This window comes from Amblyomma mixtum, chromosome 6 (assembly GCF_055824585.1).
Source record: "Amblyomma mixtum isolate Tamu chromosome 6, ASM5582458v1, whole genome shotgun sequence".
In the NCBI taxonomy this organism is placed as follows: domain Eukaryota; kingdom Metazoa; phylum Arthropoda; class Arachnida; order Ixodida; family Ixodidae; genus Amblyomma; species Amblyomma mixtum.
The window spans coordinates 129,154,277-129,174,296 of record NC_143017.1 but is presented as its reverse complement, the minus strand read 5'-3'; the positions used below and the strand labels follow the sequence as shown (position 1 = coordinate 129,174,296).

Below are 20,020 nucleotides of genomic sequence, written 5' to 3'. Positions count from 1 at the left end.
AGAAGAATAGAACAGTTGGCATTTTTCATAATTTCCAAAAATTCATAGGTGTCTAAGCGTGAACAAGAACTGACAGTAAAGTGTGAGCTTCAAAGAATAACTCCAAGAGCTCATTTGCTTGCGAAGATATCAGTTCAGCGAAGATCGATATTCAGAGCCATACAAAAGAATGTAGATGAATGGACATTGTGTTTTGCTCTCCCAGCAGAGATTTACCGATAACGCGAAAGCATACATGCATGTATTGGTCTTATTCTTTCTTTTCCAGGTTTACATGTCGTACAGGCAGTTTGTCAACATCTCCTTCATCGTCATTTTTGCTAACGTGTTCAACTCGGTCGGCGTAGAACATGACTACACGGACATGAATGTAGCGTTCATCTTCCTGTACATGTCCTGCCTCTCGGCATTCTCGCTGATGAGCGCCACTGCCAAAAGTGAGTACGCCTACAACGTTAAAAAAATTGAAACAACGGCAAAAAAAGGACTTCATCAAAATTAGATACAATACAGTGCAGTGCAATCCAATGCTATCCAGTGCATATCAATTCAGTAAATAAAGTACAGTACTATACAAAACAATACAATCTTTATTGCGCGTGAAGGTAACAAATACAGATGGCAGGCCTGCCCAAGCCTCCGACTAACAGTGTCTGGCAGTCAGGCCGCAGGAAAAGTGCACGAAACTATTAGCGGAATATTAAATTTAAAATTATACAGAAAACGCTGCTTCAAACTTCGTAAGCTCTAAGTGCTTTCTTATTCTCACGTCTTGTTTCTAGCACAGGCGCATGTAATTTATGTAGCTGGAATATAATACCGACGCGTTCTTCAAACTTTTCGTAGCCTTGTGGATCAGGCATGGTTCTTTGGATGTTAGGCAGCAGGCCGGGGTACAATGCATATTGTAATCTATATTGTAATTGCTATTTTGTAATCGCTATGAGTGAAGCGTTGCGAAACCGATGATGCCTCGAAAGCTTTAGTGAAATTGGCCGCCCCAGTGCATACCTCGCCTCATGCCTCTACCACGCCCCTTGACATTTGGCGATCGCCAATTTCTGCAATTGTATCAGGCATGGTTGCGGCGCCAATATGTACAAGTGGTTGTAGAAATTGAAACATTTCATCTTTCAGTGCTCGTACTTCGCCTTTCACCTTTCGATGTTCGTAATTTGGAACTTCTTTCCTGACCCTACTCGCGACCTGCCTTTGAATCTTTGATCTTTGTTCTGCAATTTGTAGCTGACATGCTTCTGCTGTGCGTTTCCTTGTGCTTTCATATTATCGCACATGCTGCTGCTTGTTATCACTTGTTTATGTATTTTTACCTTCTTTTGCAGCAACCTCATGCGATGTCAGTTGAAGTTAAAGAACCCGAGGTAGTCGAAATTTCCGGAGGCCTTCATTACGGCGTCCCTCATAGCCTGAGTCGCTTGGAGACATTAAACCCAAATAAACTAAACTAAACTAAACTAAAAAACAATGAGGCGATCCTCGGTTGGTCGACTGAATGCGTTATCAGCCATATATTCGATATATCCGAGGACCCAACATGAAATTTCGTTATATACGAGGTGCCATACTCTTAGCTTCGTTGTATTACAAGTAACACACAAAATTTCGTTATATCCGAGGTTAAGATGCGAAAGTTTGTTATATCCGAGGCGGCATACTTAGGCTCGGTATATCTGAGTAATTTCGGAGTTCGATGGGCCGGTGGACCACCTGCCACTGGCTACGACAGATGGCGGTCGCCATTTCCTCTTGCACAGAGCCTTCTAATGCTAGCGCATTTATAAATAAAAATAAATTCCCCATAATCCATTTTTGCGAAGTACCAGTTTCTTTAGCTGTCATTTCATTTGATGCGGGCAGCTGATATCGTGTGAGTTGCTTTCTTTCGCTTCACACTCAATGAAGGTGACGAACCCCGAAACCAGCGCTGTAACGGACGGTCTGGAGTGCGGCGTTTATCATTTAGATTCACACACGCAGTATCCGCGTGAGTAGCACAACGCAAAAGACGTAGTTCAACGGGTGGCCCGAGTGACGCCGCGCTGTTTTTTCTGATTCAGCGCCTTTGCTCATCCAGCACGTGATCCACGAGCAGCGCTACTCTCTCTACGGCAAGAAGACATACTTCCTGGCACGGGTCACATGTGACATCATGTACGAGGTGCGTTTGCACCTGCTATTTATACAACAATGGATTGCCGATAACGCTTAACTTGCGATTCTCGTTTCCAACGTCATTTACTCCAATGTATGTGCGAAATGCTGGCAGAAATCATAGCCTATGCTAACACTCTCTCAAGAGCGCTGCTCGCTGGGCGTGCCCATACCGACAGTGCCCCAGAGAGGTTTGAATTCATCCTCACATGATCGCTCTTGTAGTAGTCTATGAAACAAAATGCTCGAGAGCGTGGTAGCGTACGGCACCTCAGTTGCAGTGCTTAGCATGCAACTGAGCCTCCAGGAGAAACGCAAATTTGAAGCTAAATATAATGCAAGACGAGTAAGAGGAATTCTAGGTTAACTGCAGCGTTTGCCGAAAGCGTTCGCAGGTAAACTGCAGCGTTTGCCGAAAGTTTAGAGATCGGGAAGTTTGCTTCTAAACCGTGTAGTACGTGTACTAACATCCGTGGCAGTCGTAACTTTCGGAAAAGAAGAACCAGAACTCATCTTACCTCCAATAGATTTTGAACGCTGCTAATGCACATTGAACCACACGGCGTGGCTCAGAAGCAACTCCCCTGCAGGGGCTAAACTTTTGACGAAGGGCGTACCTCGCGAAAAGCTCTATTGGCAGTGCATCAGTCCAAAAAGTACGCGCGGTGGGTAGTGCGGGCGCATGCGCTGGTGATTAGTTCGATAAACGCTTTGTTCGAGATAGGTGAGCTGGTTTTTACACGCTCAGTGAAGCACGTCCTGCGCACACGCAGACACGCGAACCTGAACGAAGTTTACGCCTGTCGCAATATGGCCTCAGAAAAATTGCCTGTATCAATCGCAGTGTTCAAACATTTTCAGCACATGTCCCGAAGTGCCTCGTGCGTATCCGATCTTGCCCGTATTGAAGAGCGCGGGGTGGGAAAAAAATCATCACGAACCTGTGGACAACGCTTCATTAGCTCATTCTTAGGACTGTCTAAAGATCAGCAGTAATGCTGTCATAGCGAGTATATGTAAATATACACAACATAGCGTAACAGCATAAAAGAAACTTGCTTTATTTACTCATATGTTTCCATCAATCTCGTTTTCGCCCTTAGCTGTATTGAAAGCACTCATGAGCAAAGCTCAGATAAAAGCGGCCCTTATTGGTGAAGCGCACCGATATGAACAATTGAAGATTACTAAAATGCAGTGATGAGCTGCCACCTTACAAACGCAAAACACAATGCTTTTAAATTTTTTTTTTCAGTGTAAAATATAATATTATATGAGCCCATGGGAGCGCCCCGAGCTTGCGGTCAGGGCGCATAGTCTTCCGGTTCATTCGCAGGCACCGTAGGTCAGTGTGAAGAACTGCTACTGACAATGTAGCGTTCGCCATAACTGCCAGAATATATTTTAAAAAACAGAAAATGCAGAATAGATACAACAAGCAACCATCGATGCTTGTTATCGGAACGCAGCTTATGTTCTCGGTGTCGTCGGGAATCTTCGACTACTACCTCACCCACCAACCCAAGGAGGAGAGCCGCATCTTCTTCTTCCTCTGCTTCGGGTTCCAGGTTTCCGTGCTCGGACAGGCCTTGGGCACGCTCATCGGAACCATCTTTGAGTACGAGGCAAGACCCAGTCCTTCTCGACGCGAAGCACAGCCACGCTTTCTTACAATAGGGCGATTTTGGTGCGCAAGAGTTAAATCATCGTAATGTGTTCTGAAGGGTCTTAAAGAGAACGGTAACGCTTGTTTACTGACCAAATATAGCGTTTGAACTTCACCGCTTTTGAGCCAAGCCTCGAGGTTGCTTGCTCTGTGGTCGTATATGGCTTCGCTGAGGTGAATTGTTCTTAATTATTCTTTCGTTTGAAGGCTTCTCTGCTGTCATAATTTCCTAAACACATTCGATTAACATCCCTCCTGCTTCGAGTTGTTGGTCAATTAGTCCTCACTTTGCAGACTGCTTGTCGTGCTAGTCAGCTTATTGAGCAAAGCGACTGCCCCGGAGAGGCTGCAGTTCCGGGTTTGGGCACAAGACAACGACAAATTTTGCTTCAAGTTTGGATATTCTAACTGTTAGAAAATGCGCAGATTTCATTTCTTGCAGCACGGCAGGGCTCTGGACAGCATCCTTTCCTGCAATTGTAAAAGTAAGGGATACGCGACAAGAGTCATGGTCATGGGCAGGGCATGTGATGCGAAGACAAGATAACCGATGGTCCATCAAAATAAATGAGTGAATTCCAAGCGAAGAGAAACGTAGATGTCGGAGGCAGAGAGTCAGGTGGATAGGTGAGATTAGGATGTCTGCGGGAATAGCTTTGGTCACAGCTGGCGTAAGACATGTTAATCGAAATCTACTGAGACGCCATTAGTCTTGCAGTGAACGTAGCTAGGCTGATGACGATGGTGCGTGTAGCATCACGAAATACTAACGCGAAAAGCGTAGCGTTAAAAACGCCTTCGTTTCAGTATTCGTGTTTTACTGGCACTAGTTGAGACACGCAGCGGCCCGCTGTGATGAAATGATTACAAATTAAGTCATCAAATCAAAAGAAAAGCGTGGTGAAATAAGTAAACAAGAGCGTCAGAAAGCAGCAGATGCTCTAATCAATTTACTGCGAGTGAGCCTTTGCAGGGAGAAATAAAGTGGCTTTGGTTCAGGCATTGTCATCCGCTTATGCATGATTAACGTATACCATCCACTAAGACAAAGTTGTGATGCTTTCCGTCATGAATTTTATTGCTGTGACGCGAAATACGAATCTATTTTATGGCGAGCTCCTCTTCCTGCGTACACACATGCATGCACACTTAAGTCCTCGTATCATACTTAGGGGAAATAAATAGCGCACAAGAGAAGACGGGACAAGCGGGGAGACACAGACAAGACACAGATAGCGCTTGTCTGTGTCTCCTCGCTTGTCCCGTCTTCTCTTGTGCGCTATTTATTTCCCTTAAGTATGTCATACCAACATGCCCAAGCCTCGTCTCTTCCTCGTATCATTCCTGGCGCAGCGGTGCAGCGGTTAATTGATGCGCCAGTGCCCTGCTGCCACCGGTAGGGCTTGTGCAACACAGGTTGCTCTTCCCGAGCAACCTCTCGCGACCAATCACTAAATTAACTGCCACCTACCACGGTCGTCAGTTTGCTCACAATCTGTTGGGCAGGTTGTGATGACGCCACAAGGTCACGTGACCTAGGCGGCCCACCTAGGTTGCTTCTCCAGCAGTGTTTAGCTCGCGACGACGCCGACGCCGGACTTTCTGCAGAACTAGAGCCTTCACGCTATCGCGTCAAATTAGCGCCAAGGATGGGACGAGAAGAGGAACGGCACGAACGCTTGTGTCGTCCCTCTTCTTCACGTTCCGTCCTTGGCGCTAATTTATAGTCATGCAAAACCAGCTAGCCCAACTTGATGCTAGCCGTAGAGACCAAGCATGGTCTCTAACGACTAGTCCTGCACATTGTCACCATTTCCGTTGTCCTTCTGCCCCGCTGTTCTTCCTCAGATGGGCTGCATGGTGGCGATGACGTTGTTCGCCTACTCGCTCCTCTTCAGCGGCTACTTCTTTCCGGTCAAGCAGCTGGCATACCACGTGATGTGGATGCCGTTCACGTCCTACCTGCACTACGCCTTCCACGGCTCCATGACGGCCCTGTACGGCTGGAAGCGCGGCAACCTCACCTGCCCCTCGGAGGCCAACCACACCTGCCCGTACGCATCGGCGGCCGACGTGCTGGCCGCATACTCAGTGCGCGAGAACCAGTTCTACTGCGACCTCGTCGCCCTCTTCGTCGCCATCCTGGCCGTCTGGCTGGCCGCTTGCAGGTTGCTCTCGTTCAGAATCAAGTGGCGCTTCTGAGTGGATGGCGTTCCCGGACGGTTGAGATGTTCCCACTACTTGCTGCTCCTCAATGCGGTCTTGTCTCCTGTGCATATAACCAACAGTTGTCCCCCACGAACGCAACTTCGAAGGTGGTAAAATAAAACCGTGTTTTCTCTTTGCCTCACCATCACCTTCATCCTAGAGGAGCAAGTTTTTGAAACATAATGCACACGTGGTCAAGCTTTTCTGAGCAAAGTGGCCGCCACCATATCGTAACCTGATTTAAACGCAGGCTTTGAGAACATTATTCAGGCCCATGCGGTAAAGAGACTGCTGGAATGAATTGAAGTTGACCTAGATTGATGGATTACGACTCGCTAACAACAAAGACTATTTTCAAAGAAAACAAGTTCACATAGAAAACTGGAAAATGAGAGCGGGATCACCACCACAAGGTCGTTACGGTGATTGAACAGTGGTGACGTCGGTGAATTCAGGTGCTTTGTTACATAGGAAAGAACCGACGATCCGGGGTGTGATCATCTGTTCTTTTCTATATGACAAAGCACCTTCATAGACGTCACCACTGTTCAATCACGGTTCGCAATCACGAATGCACTTTTGCTGCGCAAGACTGAAAAAAAAAAAATACACGAAGAAAATGAAAGCACGCTCCACTGACCTAGGTGATCAGTGAGAACGACGGACACTGCGGCGAGTGCCTTTTCGGATGAGAAGAGCGCTAGAGAAAAGGCCACTGAGAAAGAGGAGCGGAGGACAAGCGCTGTCTTGAGTCTGCTGTCTTGAGCATATACAGCAACTCAACTCAAAAATCACGTCATACCCTCCGTTGGGAAAGAACTTTTTTAGGTTACAAGGGTTGAGGTGAAGGCTAGTTGGCTTTTAATGTTTCCTAAAATAACACAAAAGGCACGCAAGAAGGCACAGAGCGAGCGCCATATGCATCGCTTTTTGTTTTCTTTCGTGTGCTTTGCATTGTATTGGAAAGCTTGCGTAGGTGCTCAGTGAACCAGAACACCGTCAGCACTACATAAGGCAGCGTCCTCGCTCCGGTTCGGATGAAACACGAAGTGGTCACTGCAAAATCGACTGACTGGAGAAGGTTTCCACTTATCCCTTAAATTTATCACCATTACTGGTATAGTTTGGGCTTAGAGCTCATGAGTGCGCATAACAGAGTTTTAGCATAGCCAGACAGTAGCATGGCCGGTACGGTAAAGCGTTGCCGTTGTGATGCTTGCCAAGCCACCATTTGCCGCATGGTCGTATAGTTACCGAGTCATAATAAAAACATAGGGTCACTGACCAAGTCAAAGTTTAACAGCTTATTCTCTGTATTTCATTACAGAGTCTCTCTCTCTCTCTCTCTATCTCCTTAATTGTTCACATTGTGAACATGTTTTTATTATGCCTCCACCTGACCAGACGATGTTTCGTCGAACTCTTGACTATAGTTACCGATTCAGCGGCAACCGTACGACGGTGCTAAAGCTTCCTAACAACAAATCCCAGTTTTAGCGACGTAGAATATTGGTCACCGTAACATAAGCGGTATCACGCAAATTTCGCACAACTTCGAAGCACTTTCATTCGATGATGTTAAACGCCGTTCCCAAAGAATTTTCCGGTCTTCTCGTGCAGTTTACAGCGAAACAGGCAGACATTGTAGTGGAAAAAGATGAAAACGACTCGATTCGAAAGTAGCCGTAATTATTCGGAGACCTACCGAATAGGTTTTGAAGAAATGAAGGCGCAGTAACTCTCATAGCTCGGTGGACACATCAACAGCGCCGTGTGGGAAGAGAAAAAAGAGGAAGTGGAAGAAGAAAGAGGTTCCGTAGTGGAGGGCTACAGCATAATTTCGACCACCTGGGGATCAGCACAGCACACGCACGCTTTTGCATTTCGCCTCCATCGAAATGCAGCCGCCGATGCAGGGTTCAAATTTGCAGGATCTGGAGGACCCGATCCTCTTCTCTCCCAGCTGCCCAAGTAACGCTGTCAGGCTCGAAATGTTCCGCGCTGGTCCTTCGCCTTTCTGCGTGCACAAGCAAGACATTACTTCCCCACCCCCGGGCTGGCGACGCAGTGGAGGGGAGGCTACAGCACGCGGAGAGCTAGTGCTTGCGCACGCGGGACGAACAGACGCGCACGCCACCTGACGCTGAACGCTTGCCATACTGACTGGCAACTATCCTGCGAGATTTCTGATGCGAAAGCATTGGTAGTCCCACTACGATAAAAGCCGGTGGCGTGCGTGTGTACTCGCACGTAGCACAGAAAATCCCAGCGATATGGCAAGAAAAATAAGGAGACGTCATCAAGCGGCCGTATGACGCACACAGCTAGCCGAGCACAGCACACTCGGGATAGCAGTCTCTTCATCCTCAACGTATACAGCCACCCGAAGTGCCTGCGGTACGACTTCGACCGACTATTCACGCTTGCCAAGCGCGCCGCACACAAATGCCCCCTCCTAATTGTAGGGGACTTCAACGCCCCACATACGGCCTGGGGCTACACAACCGACACCTCAAAGGGACGCAGGGTGCGGCTCGCAGCTCAACAGGCCGGCTTCTCCCTTATCACAGACCCCACCACCCCTACTCGCATCGGGAACAGCGTCCTTGCAGACACTACTCCCGACCTCACCTTCGCCCACCGCCTCCTCCACGCTGCGTGGTGTAACACCCAGGAGAATCTGGGTAGTGATCACTACATTATCGAGATTCTCCTACAATCAGGCCAAACACGCAGACTCCCTTGTGGTGCTACCATCACGAAATGGGACTCATTCCGCACCTCCCGAGCAGCTCGTACTCTAAACACCATATCAGACATAGCTACTTGGACCGACCAACTCCAGCGTGACGTCCGCGCCGTGACTCGCCCCCTCCCAGAGGTATGCCCTGCAGACGCAATGGATTCCCATCTCATGCACCTATGGGAGGCCAAGGCGGGTCTTGAGCCGAGGTGGCGGCGTCAGCGCTGGAATCGAACACTCAAACGCCGGCTGGCCCGGCTCAACAAGGAGATTGGGACACATGCCGCGACCCTATCTCGTCAAAATTGGGAATCCCTCTGTAACAGGTTGGATGGTAACATGAGCCTGCCTCAGACCTGGAACCTATTCCGCCATATCATTGATTCGACTCAGTCCAAAACACACCAGCAACACAACCTCATAAAGCTCATACACACATCCGAGGCCTCCCCGCAGGAACTCCTCGAGGAGCTTCGTGATCTCTACTACCCCGCATATCCCTCCGCAGACCACCCTGACTACGAAGGCTCACCCAACGATCTCCTCGACCGACCGATCACCGAGGCGGAAGTCAGGGCAGAACTTCAGCGCCTCAACACGTCCTCAGCTCCTGGCCCCGACGGAGTGCACAACAACGCATTCCGCAACCTCGATTCCCCCTCCGTCAAAGCCCTAACCGACTACTTCAATGAGTGCTGGATGCGCGGCGCCCTCCCACCTCAGTGGAAAGACGCCAAAGTAGTCTTTATTCCCAAATCCGGAAAACCCCTTCTGCCCGTTAACCTTCGTCCCATCTTTCTTACTTCGTGTATGGGCAAGCTCATGAAGCATGTTCTCCACACTCGGCTCAGCCGATATCTGAAGAATAACAAACTCATGCCTTCGTGCATGTTTGGTTTCCGCCCAGGCTTGTCCACCCAGGACGTTTTTCTACAAGTCAAAACACCACATCCTTGACTCCCCCGCGGGCGACACCAAGGCTATCCTCGGTGTCGACCTGACAAAAGCTTTCGACAACGTTACCCACGCAGCCGTCCTAGAAGGCTTTCACACCCTAGGCTTAGGTCCGCGGATGTACAATTACGTCCGCGACTTCCTCTCCCAACGCACAGCCACACTCACCTTGGGTGATCACCAGCTCCCCGGTGTCTCACTGGGAGCACGGAGTCGGAGAACGCCTCAGGGTGCTGTGCTGTATCCCATTCTCTTCAACATAGCCCTTCTCCAACTCCCTCACCAACTCGCCCAAGTTCCCGACATACATTTCAGCTTCTATGCTGACGACATCACTGTCTGAGCCAATCGAGGCAGTGATGGCGACATGGAACACAACCTACAATTGGCCCTCAACATCATCGACTCGTACGTTCGCGCGCGCGGCCTAGCCCGCTCCCCTTCCAAATCGGAACTCTTCCTTTACCGCCCCAGGCCGCACGACCCCGCCAACCCTCCCATATCACTTAAACTAGGGAATCATCCCATTCCTCTTGTCTCAAAGATTCGCATCCTGGGACTTGTCCTTCACTCCCACGGCGCGCACGGCGACACCATCCAAGCTCTCTAGACCCAAACTCACCAAGTCACCCGTCTAATCCGACGCGTGGCGAACCGGCGCGCAGGTCTGCGAGAGCGGAACACTGTACGCCTCACCCAAGCCTACATCACGAGCCGCACGGCGTAGTCATTCCCCCACCTCCCCCTAAAGCAGAAGGAGCGGGACCGCATCAACGCGCTCCTCAGGAGCTGCACGAAGGTCGCCCTCCGCCCACCCCCCAGCACCTCTACTGCCCGGCTTCTCAACCTCGGTACCCACAACACATTTGAGGAGCTGGCAGAAGCGACTCTAACAGCACAGCTGACTCGCCTGTCGGGTATCGCAGCAGGCCGCACTCTGCTCTGTCAGCTAGGCATCGCCCCGATCATCCATCCTACCGAGGAGGCCCCCCTACACCCAGACCTACGCTCCCATCTCATCATCCATCTCATCCCTAAGAACATGCACCCGGAGCACGACGGAGAACGCAGGGCAGCCCGCGCCAAAGCCCTGCACAAGCTTTACGGCGACAGTTCTGAGGTAGCATTGCATCCTTAGTACCCATTTCATGGCCGCATTTTATCTTCGTTTTTTTAACCTCTTCCACACTGCTGTCCTTCTGTCTTTATCTCCCAAATTCCCCTCCCTACGCAGAGTAGCATGCCAGCGATTTTTAAACGCCGGCTAAATTCTCTGTATTTCATTAAAGAGTCTCTCTGTCTCTCTCTCTAGCCTATGTGGACGTGGCAGCGTACTCGTCGGACTCTCGCATGGTCCTCGCCGTCGCTAACAATCAGGCCCGATTACTCGCATCAGGCTCTATTGTGAAGGACTGTGTACGGGAGGCCTAGGCATGGCCCAAAAGAACTCTCTCCATCGACTAACACCAGAGACACTGTGTCTGGCTCAAAATTATCGCCCTGCCCCGTCAGCGAAGGCGGTTGTGTGGAATACAGCGGGCGCAGCACAAAGACGTGCGAAATAGCCAGAGGGCTAAAGAGGAGAGGCCGCGCGGGGCGCCCAGCGCGACCACACGCATCCCTGCGGCCCGTTTTGCAGCGCGTCCCCAACTCCCCCCCCCCCCCCCCCCTTTGGCGCAGAGACAGGCACGTTTGTGCGTTTGTGTGTGCGCGCATGCACGCCTGCAGACGGCCTTGTTGCGAGGTACGGGCTGTGGACTCGGAGAAGGCTGGGAGTTGGGTCTTTATTAAGGGAAGTTAACCAAAAAGAAAAGAGGGCTCCCAGCAGCGGAGGTGAGGCGCTGGTTTAGGAGAACCGTCGCCCTCCGAGGGACACCTGATCCCCTTCGACACATCCCCAATGGGACCGCCGGCCTTCGCGGCTTCGTGGAAAAATCGGCGGGCGCCCTTGGTCGGCTGCATGAGCAGCGACGGCGAAAAATCGTTGGGCGAGGAGGACACCGAAGGAAAGAAAGAGAATCCTCAGAGAGGCGTTGGAGACAGGAGAGACAAAGGAGAGAACGGGCAGAGACGGCGAGGTGGACGGAAGCGGATCGCGCTGGTCTGTAGTCGGTGAGGCCGGACCCGAGGGCATCCGTTGCAAACTGACCGCCAGCCGAGACGCCCAAGAAGCCGGACGCCACAACCCGTCAGAGTACCGCCAGCCGAGACGCCCAAGAAGCCGGACGCCACAACCCGTCAGAGTACCGCCAGCTGAGACGCCCAAGAAGCCTGACGCCACCACCCGTCATAGTTGCCGAGACGTGGGACCGCCACCAGCCTGAGCGCCACCCTGCCAGAGCAGCCGAGGGCGAGGCACCTGTTGGCCGGACTGCACCGCGACGCCTGATACAAGACAGCGGTGAGCGGAACTCCCAGTTACACCTTCAGGCAGAGAGTGTGAATAAATTAGGTTGACTCGGAGGCGTTGTGTGTTGGCTCACTTCTCCTCGCTTCAGCAGAACCCGTAGATGGCAACAAACAACTGTGTTGCATTGTGACTGACCCCCGACAGGCGGGAACGTCACAAGTGGTGGCAGCGGTGGGATTCTGCTGAAGTTTTGGTGCGAGACCATTAACCCTCGTACCTGAGGAGAAAGGGGCCAACATGTCGCTACAGGAATCACCGAGTCTTCGCGAGGGGTTGATAGGAGCAAATGAGATGCTGTTGGGAGCTGTGATTCCATCATTCACGGGGTGTGACAATGGTCCCAAGATAAGGGACTTTCTGCAAATTTTAGAGCAGGTCGGTAATCTGGGCGGATGGCAGGAGAAACAGTTAGTCGGGATGGCGCGATGTAAGATGGTCGGGGCTGCTCTGGACTTTGCATGGTTGGATGAGGAGGTGGCAGGCGTGACTTCGTATAAATCGTTTAAAGCGCTCGCGCTGAAACGATATGATACTGAGCCGGCGTGCAGGAAGTTTGAGAAGTTTCTAAGAGCAAGGCAGAACATTGGTGAGAATGTACGCTCGTTCGCGAGCCGGCTGCGTAGGCTCGGAACGGAGGCTTTTGAGGACGTTGATGGCGATGACACGTCGAAGAGAGAAACGAGGCGCGAAATCCTTAGGGAGCAGCTGGCCTCTATTTTTCTGAATGGGCTCCGTGATCCGGTAAGGAGATTTGCTCTGTCACACGATCCCAAGACATTCGAAGAGGCAGTGGAGATAGCGTCTAGAGAGGAGCAGTTAGAGGAAGTGACGAGCACGAGCACCGCGACGGTCCGACTTGTAGAAAGCAGAGAGGAGACGGGTGATTTTGTTGAACGTCTGGATCGGCTGGAGAAGCTGCTCGAAGAGGTCCTTCGGATACGTGAGGGCCCTCCATCTGGGCAGGCGCTAGAATTGAATCGACGCGTCAAATCAATCGCCTGCTTCTCGTGCGGCAGGCTAGGGAACATCTCACGTTTTTGTCGTCTGCGACAGATATCGCACGGGCACATTTCAGGGCGCTTGGACCACTCCAAGCAGCGTAAGAAGGAAGGCGAGGACAGCCCTGAAGGTATCAAGGAGCTAGATAAAACATCTACTGAGAGCCGCGCCGAGCGAGGGTGTTCAGAAGCGGCAGTGAGCCTATGCACGGACAAAGCAGAGGGAGTTCGCGAGCCAAGGGAGACCAATCGCCATTCAGACGCGCTCAGCAGCGCGGCGGACGCAAGGCTAACCGAGGTTCCCCCTGTGATTGAGCAAACCCGCCTGTACGAGGAGCAAAGGAAAGATTTGTCTGTGCGAAAATTGATAAACGAGTGCTCAGAACGAAAAGAGTCAAGATTGTATCATTTGGACTCTTGTGGTTTACTGCGTTTCAGAGACAAAGCGCACAGTGCCTCAAACCGAGTGGTTGTCCCTTTGCTAATGAGGAGTGAAGTTGTGAGGTTATGCCACGATATGGAAGGCGGAGGACATTTAGGATTTCAAAAGACCCGCCGGGCGGTTAGCAAAGGCTATTTCTGGCATGGACTGAGACAAGATGTTGCAGAACACTGCAGAAACTGCCAATGGAGAAAGAAACCGAGGGTGAGCGAATTGCATGGACCACCTCCTGATCTTAGTGTGACTTAAGGGAAGTCTGGGAGTTGCCACGACCATTGAACTGTGCTCATGACTTTTCTGCGGTTGCGTGTTTTACTTAGAGTGCGGAATTGTCCGCCGTGCGAAATTTACTCCTCTGTCTGGGGGGACTGAGGGTCCGCCCAAATTTTGCCGTGTTGTGAAACCAGTGCTTGTGCGCGACGACGATGTTTGGCAGCTTTGTTGTGCTCGAAATATGACTGCTGCCATAAGATTGAGTTGCGAACTTTGCGACGTACTGTTGGTTGTGAAAGTGCGGTGATCACAAAATTTTCATAGAAAATTTCTTTATAAGAAGAGGGGGTTGTGAAGGACTGTGTACGGGAGGCCTAGGCATGGCCCAAAAGAACTCTCTCCATCGACTAACACCAGAGACACTGTGTCTGGCTCAAAATTATCGCCCTGCCCAGTCAGCGAAGGCGGTTGTGTGGAATGCAGCGGGCGCAGCACAAAGACGTGCGAAATAGCCAGAGGGCTAAAGAGGAGAGGCCGCGCGGGGCGCCCAGCGCGACCACACGCATCCCTGCGGCCCGTTTTGCAGCGCGTCCCCAACTCCCCCCCCCCCCCCCCCCTTTGGCGCAGAGACAGGCACGTTTGTGCGTTTGTGTGTGCGCGCATGCACGCCTGCAGACGGCCTTGTTGCGAGGTACAGGCTGTGGACTCGGAGAAGGCTGGGAGTTGGGTCTTTATTAAAACCAAAAAGAAAAGAGGGCCCCAGGCCCTTGGAAAATATAGACTGTCTCCCCGGACAGCTGCTCTGTTCCGCTGCTAGAGGAAGACTCGCTTTGTCCGTTGAAGGCCAAGTTTTCGAAAGCCGTGGTCGCGTGACCAAGCCGGGGTTCTTGTAAGAGACCACCCCGGGTTCCGATGCGAGAAGAGAGAGGACAGCCGTAACCCCCTCATAAATATGTCAAATTCGAGAGGAGTGCGTCTTCGGCTGAACATGAACCCGCGTTCGCGAAGAGGCCGGCACCCTGCGGCGCCGAGGGTAGGCCGGTACGCTCGCGGCAAAAAGAGTTTCCCGGAGTACGCGGGCCCACTGGCCTGCATTGTCTTGCAACGCGACGGCCTTACTAATGGCTCGAGGTGGCGAGGGAGGCCGGCAAGTTAGCACCAGGAGGGCTCCCAGCAGCGGAGGCGAGGCGCTGGTTTAGGAGAACCGTCGCCCTCCGAGGGACACCTGATCCCCTTCGACACATCCCCAATGGGACCGCCGGCCTTCGCGGCTTCGTGGAAAAATCGGCGGGCGCCCTTGGTCGGCTGCATGAGCAGCGACGGCGAAAAATCGTTGGGCGAGGAGGACACCGAAGGAAAGAAAGAGAATCCTCAGAGAGGCGTTGGAGACAGGAGAGACAAAGGAGAGAACGGGCAGAGACGGCGAGGTGGACGGAAGCGGATCGCGCTGGTCTGTAGTCGGTGAGGCCGGACCCGAGGGCATCCGTTGCAAACTAACCGCCAACTGAGACGCCCAAGAAGCCGGACGCCACAACCCGTCAGAGTACCGCCAGCCGAGACGCCCAAGAAGCCGGACGCCACAACCCGTCAGAGTACCGCCAGCTGAGACGCCCAAGAAGCCTGACGCCACCACCCGTCATAGTTGCCGAGACGTGGGACCGCCACCAGCCTGAGCGCCACCCTGCCAGAGCAGCCGAGGGCGAGGCACCTGTTGGCCGGACTGCACCGTGACGCCTGATACAAGACAGCGGTGAGCGGAACTCCCAGTTACACCTTCAGGCAGAGAGTGTGAATAAATTAGGTTGACTCGGAGGCGTTGTGTGTTGGCTCACTTCTCCTCGCTTCAGCAGAACCCGTAGATGGCAACAAACAACTGTGTTGCATTGTGACTGACTCCCGACAGGCGGGAACGTCACACTATCACCACAGACTCATCAGAAATTGCAGAGGAAGCAGCCATTGCGCTCACTCTCATCTCCACCTCTGCCACTAAAATTCTCTCCGACTCAAAATCCGCCCTGTCCAATTTCGCTAAAGGCTTGATATCCCGCACCGCGGCTCGGCTTCTACGCTTCTGGCACCCCACCCGCCCTGTAACCCTTATCTGGACCCCCGCACACGCAGGCTTCCCGGGTAACGAGGAGGTCCACTCCCTCGCCCGAGGTCTCACTTTCCGGGCTGTAGTTGGACCCCTTCCGTCATCCCGGGAGCGTCTGCTTACCTTCAGAGATATCCTTGCCCACTACCGAAATACCCGGCGCGTTTACGCACCACCGGCTCCCTCTCTAACCCTAACCCAGGCCTCCCACTGGCGCCGACTCCATACCCGTACTGCCCCTTACCCTATTCTCCTTCATGCCCGCTACCCCGATCAGTTCCTTTCCTCCAGTAAGCTCTGCGGAAAACCGAGAGACTATTCATAACTTCTCACATGCCCCACCTTCCCACACCCTCCATCCCCAACCACGGCGGAGTCATATTGGGGGACTCTCCTGGCCAGCCCCGCTGCCTTGAAGTGGAGAGCCCTCCAAGCACTGTCCTTTGCCCTTTAAAGACAACCCCCTAAGGGTTGCCTCGTGCCACGTAAGGGGAGGCAGGGTTTACCCCCTCTGCACTGCTTGGCAATAAATGTTTCAACCACCACCACCACCTCCACTTCAGACAATCATATGCATGTCGTTCGTCTACACATACTCGCCACTGGCTGATACTTTCTAGTGGCGCTAGGGTGCCTCGATGCCAGCGCCGCTTTTCAGGGTGGGGACACCCTTTGTACTACCCTGCGCCGCCTCTCGGCGCCATGTTGGTTCTTTCCCGCCGGCCGTCGACCTGAGCGGACGTGCGTGCGTGCGGTCTGTTTTACTGTCCTCGTGGAGTTGTGGAGCGATAGCTCGCGTTTTGTGTACCGCCTTGTGAAGTGTTTGCTTGTTCAAAGAACATGACTGGCTGTTGTGTCCCTCTGTGCACTGGATCGAGCGCGAAAGGGCAACGGGTATTTCGTTTCCCCCGCAACTCTGAACGAAGGAAGAAATGGGCAGCGCAAGTAAAACGCGACAACTGGGCACCGACGGACACAACGAAAATATGCGAGGTAAGGTAGATGATTTTGTGACACAGCGTTAAGATTGCGTCCCTTTGTATTCATTTTCATAAAGAAGCAGAATGTAATCTTGGCGTGCCTTTTGTATTAATAAGGCGGCAGTATGGTGTGATCGGTTTGACTTGTTGCAACGGCGAGCTTTTTTTTCTAGCTAGAAGTGTCGGGGAACTTGAGAACTTGTTTCTTTGATGAGTTCGTTTGGTCGTTTGTAAAGACATTAGTAGTTTATTTGTTCGACACGGGTGTGCGTGAACCAAGTGCATTACGATTCTATTCTGCTTGTCGGCTCGTCGTTCAGTGATATACTGTGGTTGGTTTTTCATTGTTACAGCTCCACTTCGATCAGGATCAATTTGAATTGAATCGTCAGGATGGACGACGGCTGCTCAAGTGGAATGCCTTGCCTACTCTCTTCGATTTCAGGCGTACGTAAATCTGAATATTTTTTAGCTTTTGACGCGTGAAATTTCTAAACGGTGCAGTCATATTTTAAGTGCTTTTTCCTTTCTTCTCTTATCAATTCTGTACATGGTTCGTGTGCAAATTTATTGCTTTTCTTTTCCCCCGACTGCACTCGTTTAAGGCTTCTTTGAGCATGTAATGTGCATATTTAACAAGCAAAAGACGTTTAACAAGACTTACAAGCTAGTTGAGCAGTGCAAGCGTATATTCATTTTGTTTTCAAGTATTTGTTGCTCTAATTGTTAGCAGGCTTTTTTCTCAAAGTTGCTGTTTTTTTTTCACCATGAATTTATATGTCCTGAGACAGCACAAACTGCGTACAAGCTTTGAAGCTTCGGCTAGGTTGTTTTTAGAAATGTTTGACAATGCATAGATGGTTTGGTTTGGTAATGGGCTTTAACATTCCAAAGCGACTCCGGCTATAAGGGACATAGATACTTATGATCAGTATATTATGTTTTGTCAGCTTCCCCAGGAGCACAACCATATCGAGGCAAAATGAAATGCGCTGTGTGGTATTGCATGCTTTGAGAGATGAAACTTCATTGCAGAGATCTGATACTTCTTTGCGGAAAGAAATGTTTCTTCGTAGCATGCTAATGCAGAAGTCTGCTCAAGCATTTGCTGCATAGCAGCTGCAACTTTGTTAAGCAACAAAAAGCAATAAAGCGCTCGTGTTTGTCCTTCTCTTGTGTCGTCTTTCATTGCGCTATTTTTCCAATTCGTAAAACTTTATATGGACATTAAAAATAACATTTTCTTTGTGCGCGGACAAATCGTTAGGGACGTTGCCATTTGTATACCTGATATTTACATTTCAGAGAAGTTTCCAGCTCACTCTAATACTTTTGTCGCATTTTCATGATTTTTTTATTTTTAATTTTTACAGCTCGGCCCAGCCATAGAAAGCCTCCATGTCCACGGACACTGCCAACAGCCCCTGTCATCGAACAAAGTCCACCTCTTTCACAAGGGGATTGTGAGGAAAGTAATCACTCCTCCGACATTACTGAGCACAACAAGAATGTGAAAAAATCCAGTGATATCTTTTCTCTGCAACCAAGCAAGTTGATTAAGAAGTTGCAGGACTTGCAAAAAAAGAATACTGCACTCAATGAGCGGCTGTTACGTTCCAGAAAGAAACTAAAGAAAGAGGCAAAACAAAGAAAGCGTCTTCAAGACAACATGTCTGCTTTGACTTCCAATCTGAAGTTTCTCAATGAAGACCAGAAGTCTGCCTTGCACAAAAGAAACAGAAAGGGATGCGTGTGGAGTGCCGAGACTGTAAAAAAGGCTCTCCAGCTTAAGTTTGCCTGCGGCTCAACGGGCTATGATGTGTTGTTAGAGCAGGGAAACCCTTTGCCCTCTAGAAGAACTCTTTGTAGGCGTCTTCAACATCTCTCATTTCAGCCTGGTGTCCTTAAAGAGATATTCGACATCATGGAAACAAAGGTTGCGGCTATGGCAGACATTGAAAAAGACTGTGTTCTTTTTATGGACGAAATGGAAATAAGGAAGGGACTTGAACTCGACCGTGGCAGTGACACATTTCTTGGAACAACGACACTTCCAGAGAGTGACCAACCTGCTAACCATGCACTTGTGTTTATGGTGGGTGGGATGAACACCCGATGGAAGCAAGTGATCGCCTACCACTTTACTGGGGCATATGTTTCCGGAGACACACTGAAAGACTTCGTGTTCCACTTGATTCATCTGTGCACACAAATATCACTGCGTGTGTTGTGTGTAACCTGTGATATGGGTTCGTCTAACCGTGCCATGTGGCGGGCTTTGAATCTCTCCAGTTCACGACATTCAGTGACTGTGTGCAGTGTACCACACCCATGTGATGAACAAAAGGAACTTCACTTCATGCCAGACCCTGCGCATGTTCTAAAAAACATAAGGGGACACCTTGTGCGTAAGGATGTCATGCGCCTCAATGATGACATTGTATCCGAACATGGATTACCAAGTGCCGATGTTTCCGTACAGCATGTTGAACGTGTAATTGATCTGCAGCGAGATTCCCAGCTACAGGTGGCCTCGAACCTTACTGATGTTCACATATCAAATGGCCACTTCACGAAAATGAAAGTTGGCATTGCCGTGCAGTTTTTTCGAGAAGTACCACCAGCTATTCGGTTCTGGATTGAAAAAAAAGAGCTTCCTCCTGAAGCAGAAACGACAGCATGGTTTTTCGACCTTATCTTCAAATGGTACACGCTCATGACAGCGCGCCATCCTGTAGTTGCTTTGAGCCATCTCCATGAAGCAAAATACAAGCAAGCCATTTCAACTCTGACTCTTGCTTCTGATGTGATCAGGGGTCTCCACATTGGCGTCAAGGGTGTATGGAAGCCATGCCAGACCGGCGTCGTGATGTCAACGGATGTGATAATGAAACTGCATGCTGTTCTGATCAACGAGCATAGGTACACATTCGTGCTGACTGGAAGGCTTGCTCAAGACTGCCTTGAGAACCTGTTCTCAGTTGTACGAATGATGAGTCCCGTACCGAGTGCATATGATCTGAAAAACGCACTGAGAATAGTGTCGGTTAGTCAATTCCTCAAGGTACCGAAGACGTCAGGATATGAAATCGATGATAGTACCTACCTTGTTGATTTGCTTTCAGCAGAAATTAAA

At 50.7% G+C, this 20,020-nt stretch overlaps 2 protein-coding genes across 2 annotated transcripts in view; both read left to right on the top strand.

Moving 5' to 3' along the window:
* LOC149340394 (ATP-binding cassette subfamily G member 4-like) overlaps positions 1-6,040 on the top strand; it is a 29,632-nt gene extending 23,592 nt beyond the window's left edge. The window contains exons 9-12 of the mRNA XM_089551118.1: positions 269-437; positions 2,079-2,179; positions 3,642-3,797; positions 5,687-6,040. Of these exons, the coding sequence (XP_089407244.1) occupies positions 269-437; positions 2,079-2,179; positions 3,642-3,797; positions 5,687-6,040 (780 nt within the window). The remainder of the gene's footprint in view (positions 1-268; positions 438-2,078; positions 2,180-3,641; positions 3,798-5,686) is intronic.
* Positions 6,041-8,357: 2,317 nt separating this feature from the next.
* LOC149340393 (uncharacterized) lies at positions 8,358-10,381 on the top strand. Its single transcript, XM_089551116.1, has 3 exons — positions 8,358-9,527; positions 9,697-9,983; positions 10,288-10,381. Exons 1-3 carry the CDS (start codon positions 8,358-8,360, stop codon positions 10,379-10,381), a joined length of 1,551 nt encoding a protein of 516 aa, XP_089407242.1.
* The last annotated feature ends 9,639 nt before the right edge of the window (positions 10,382-20,020 follow it).

Coding starts and splice junctions, on each gene's coding strand:
- LOC149340393 (XM_089551116.1), top strand. CDS start 8,358: ATGACGCACACAGCTAGCCGAGCACAGCACACTCGGGATAGCAGTCTC. Junction 9,528..9,696: donor CTCAGTGGAAAGACGCCAAA/GTAGTCTTTATT, acceptor GTTTCCGCCCAG/GCTTGTCCACCCAGGACGTT. Junction 9,984..10,287: donor ACGCCTCAGGGTGCTGTGCT/GTATCCCATTCT, acceptor CTTGTCTCAAAG/ATTCGCATCCTGGGACTTGT.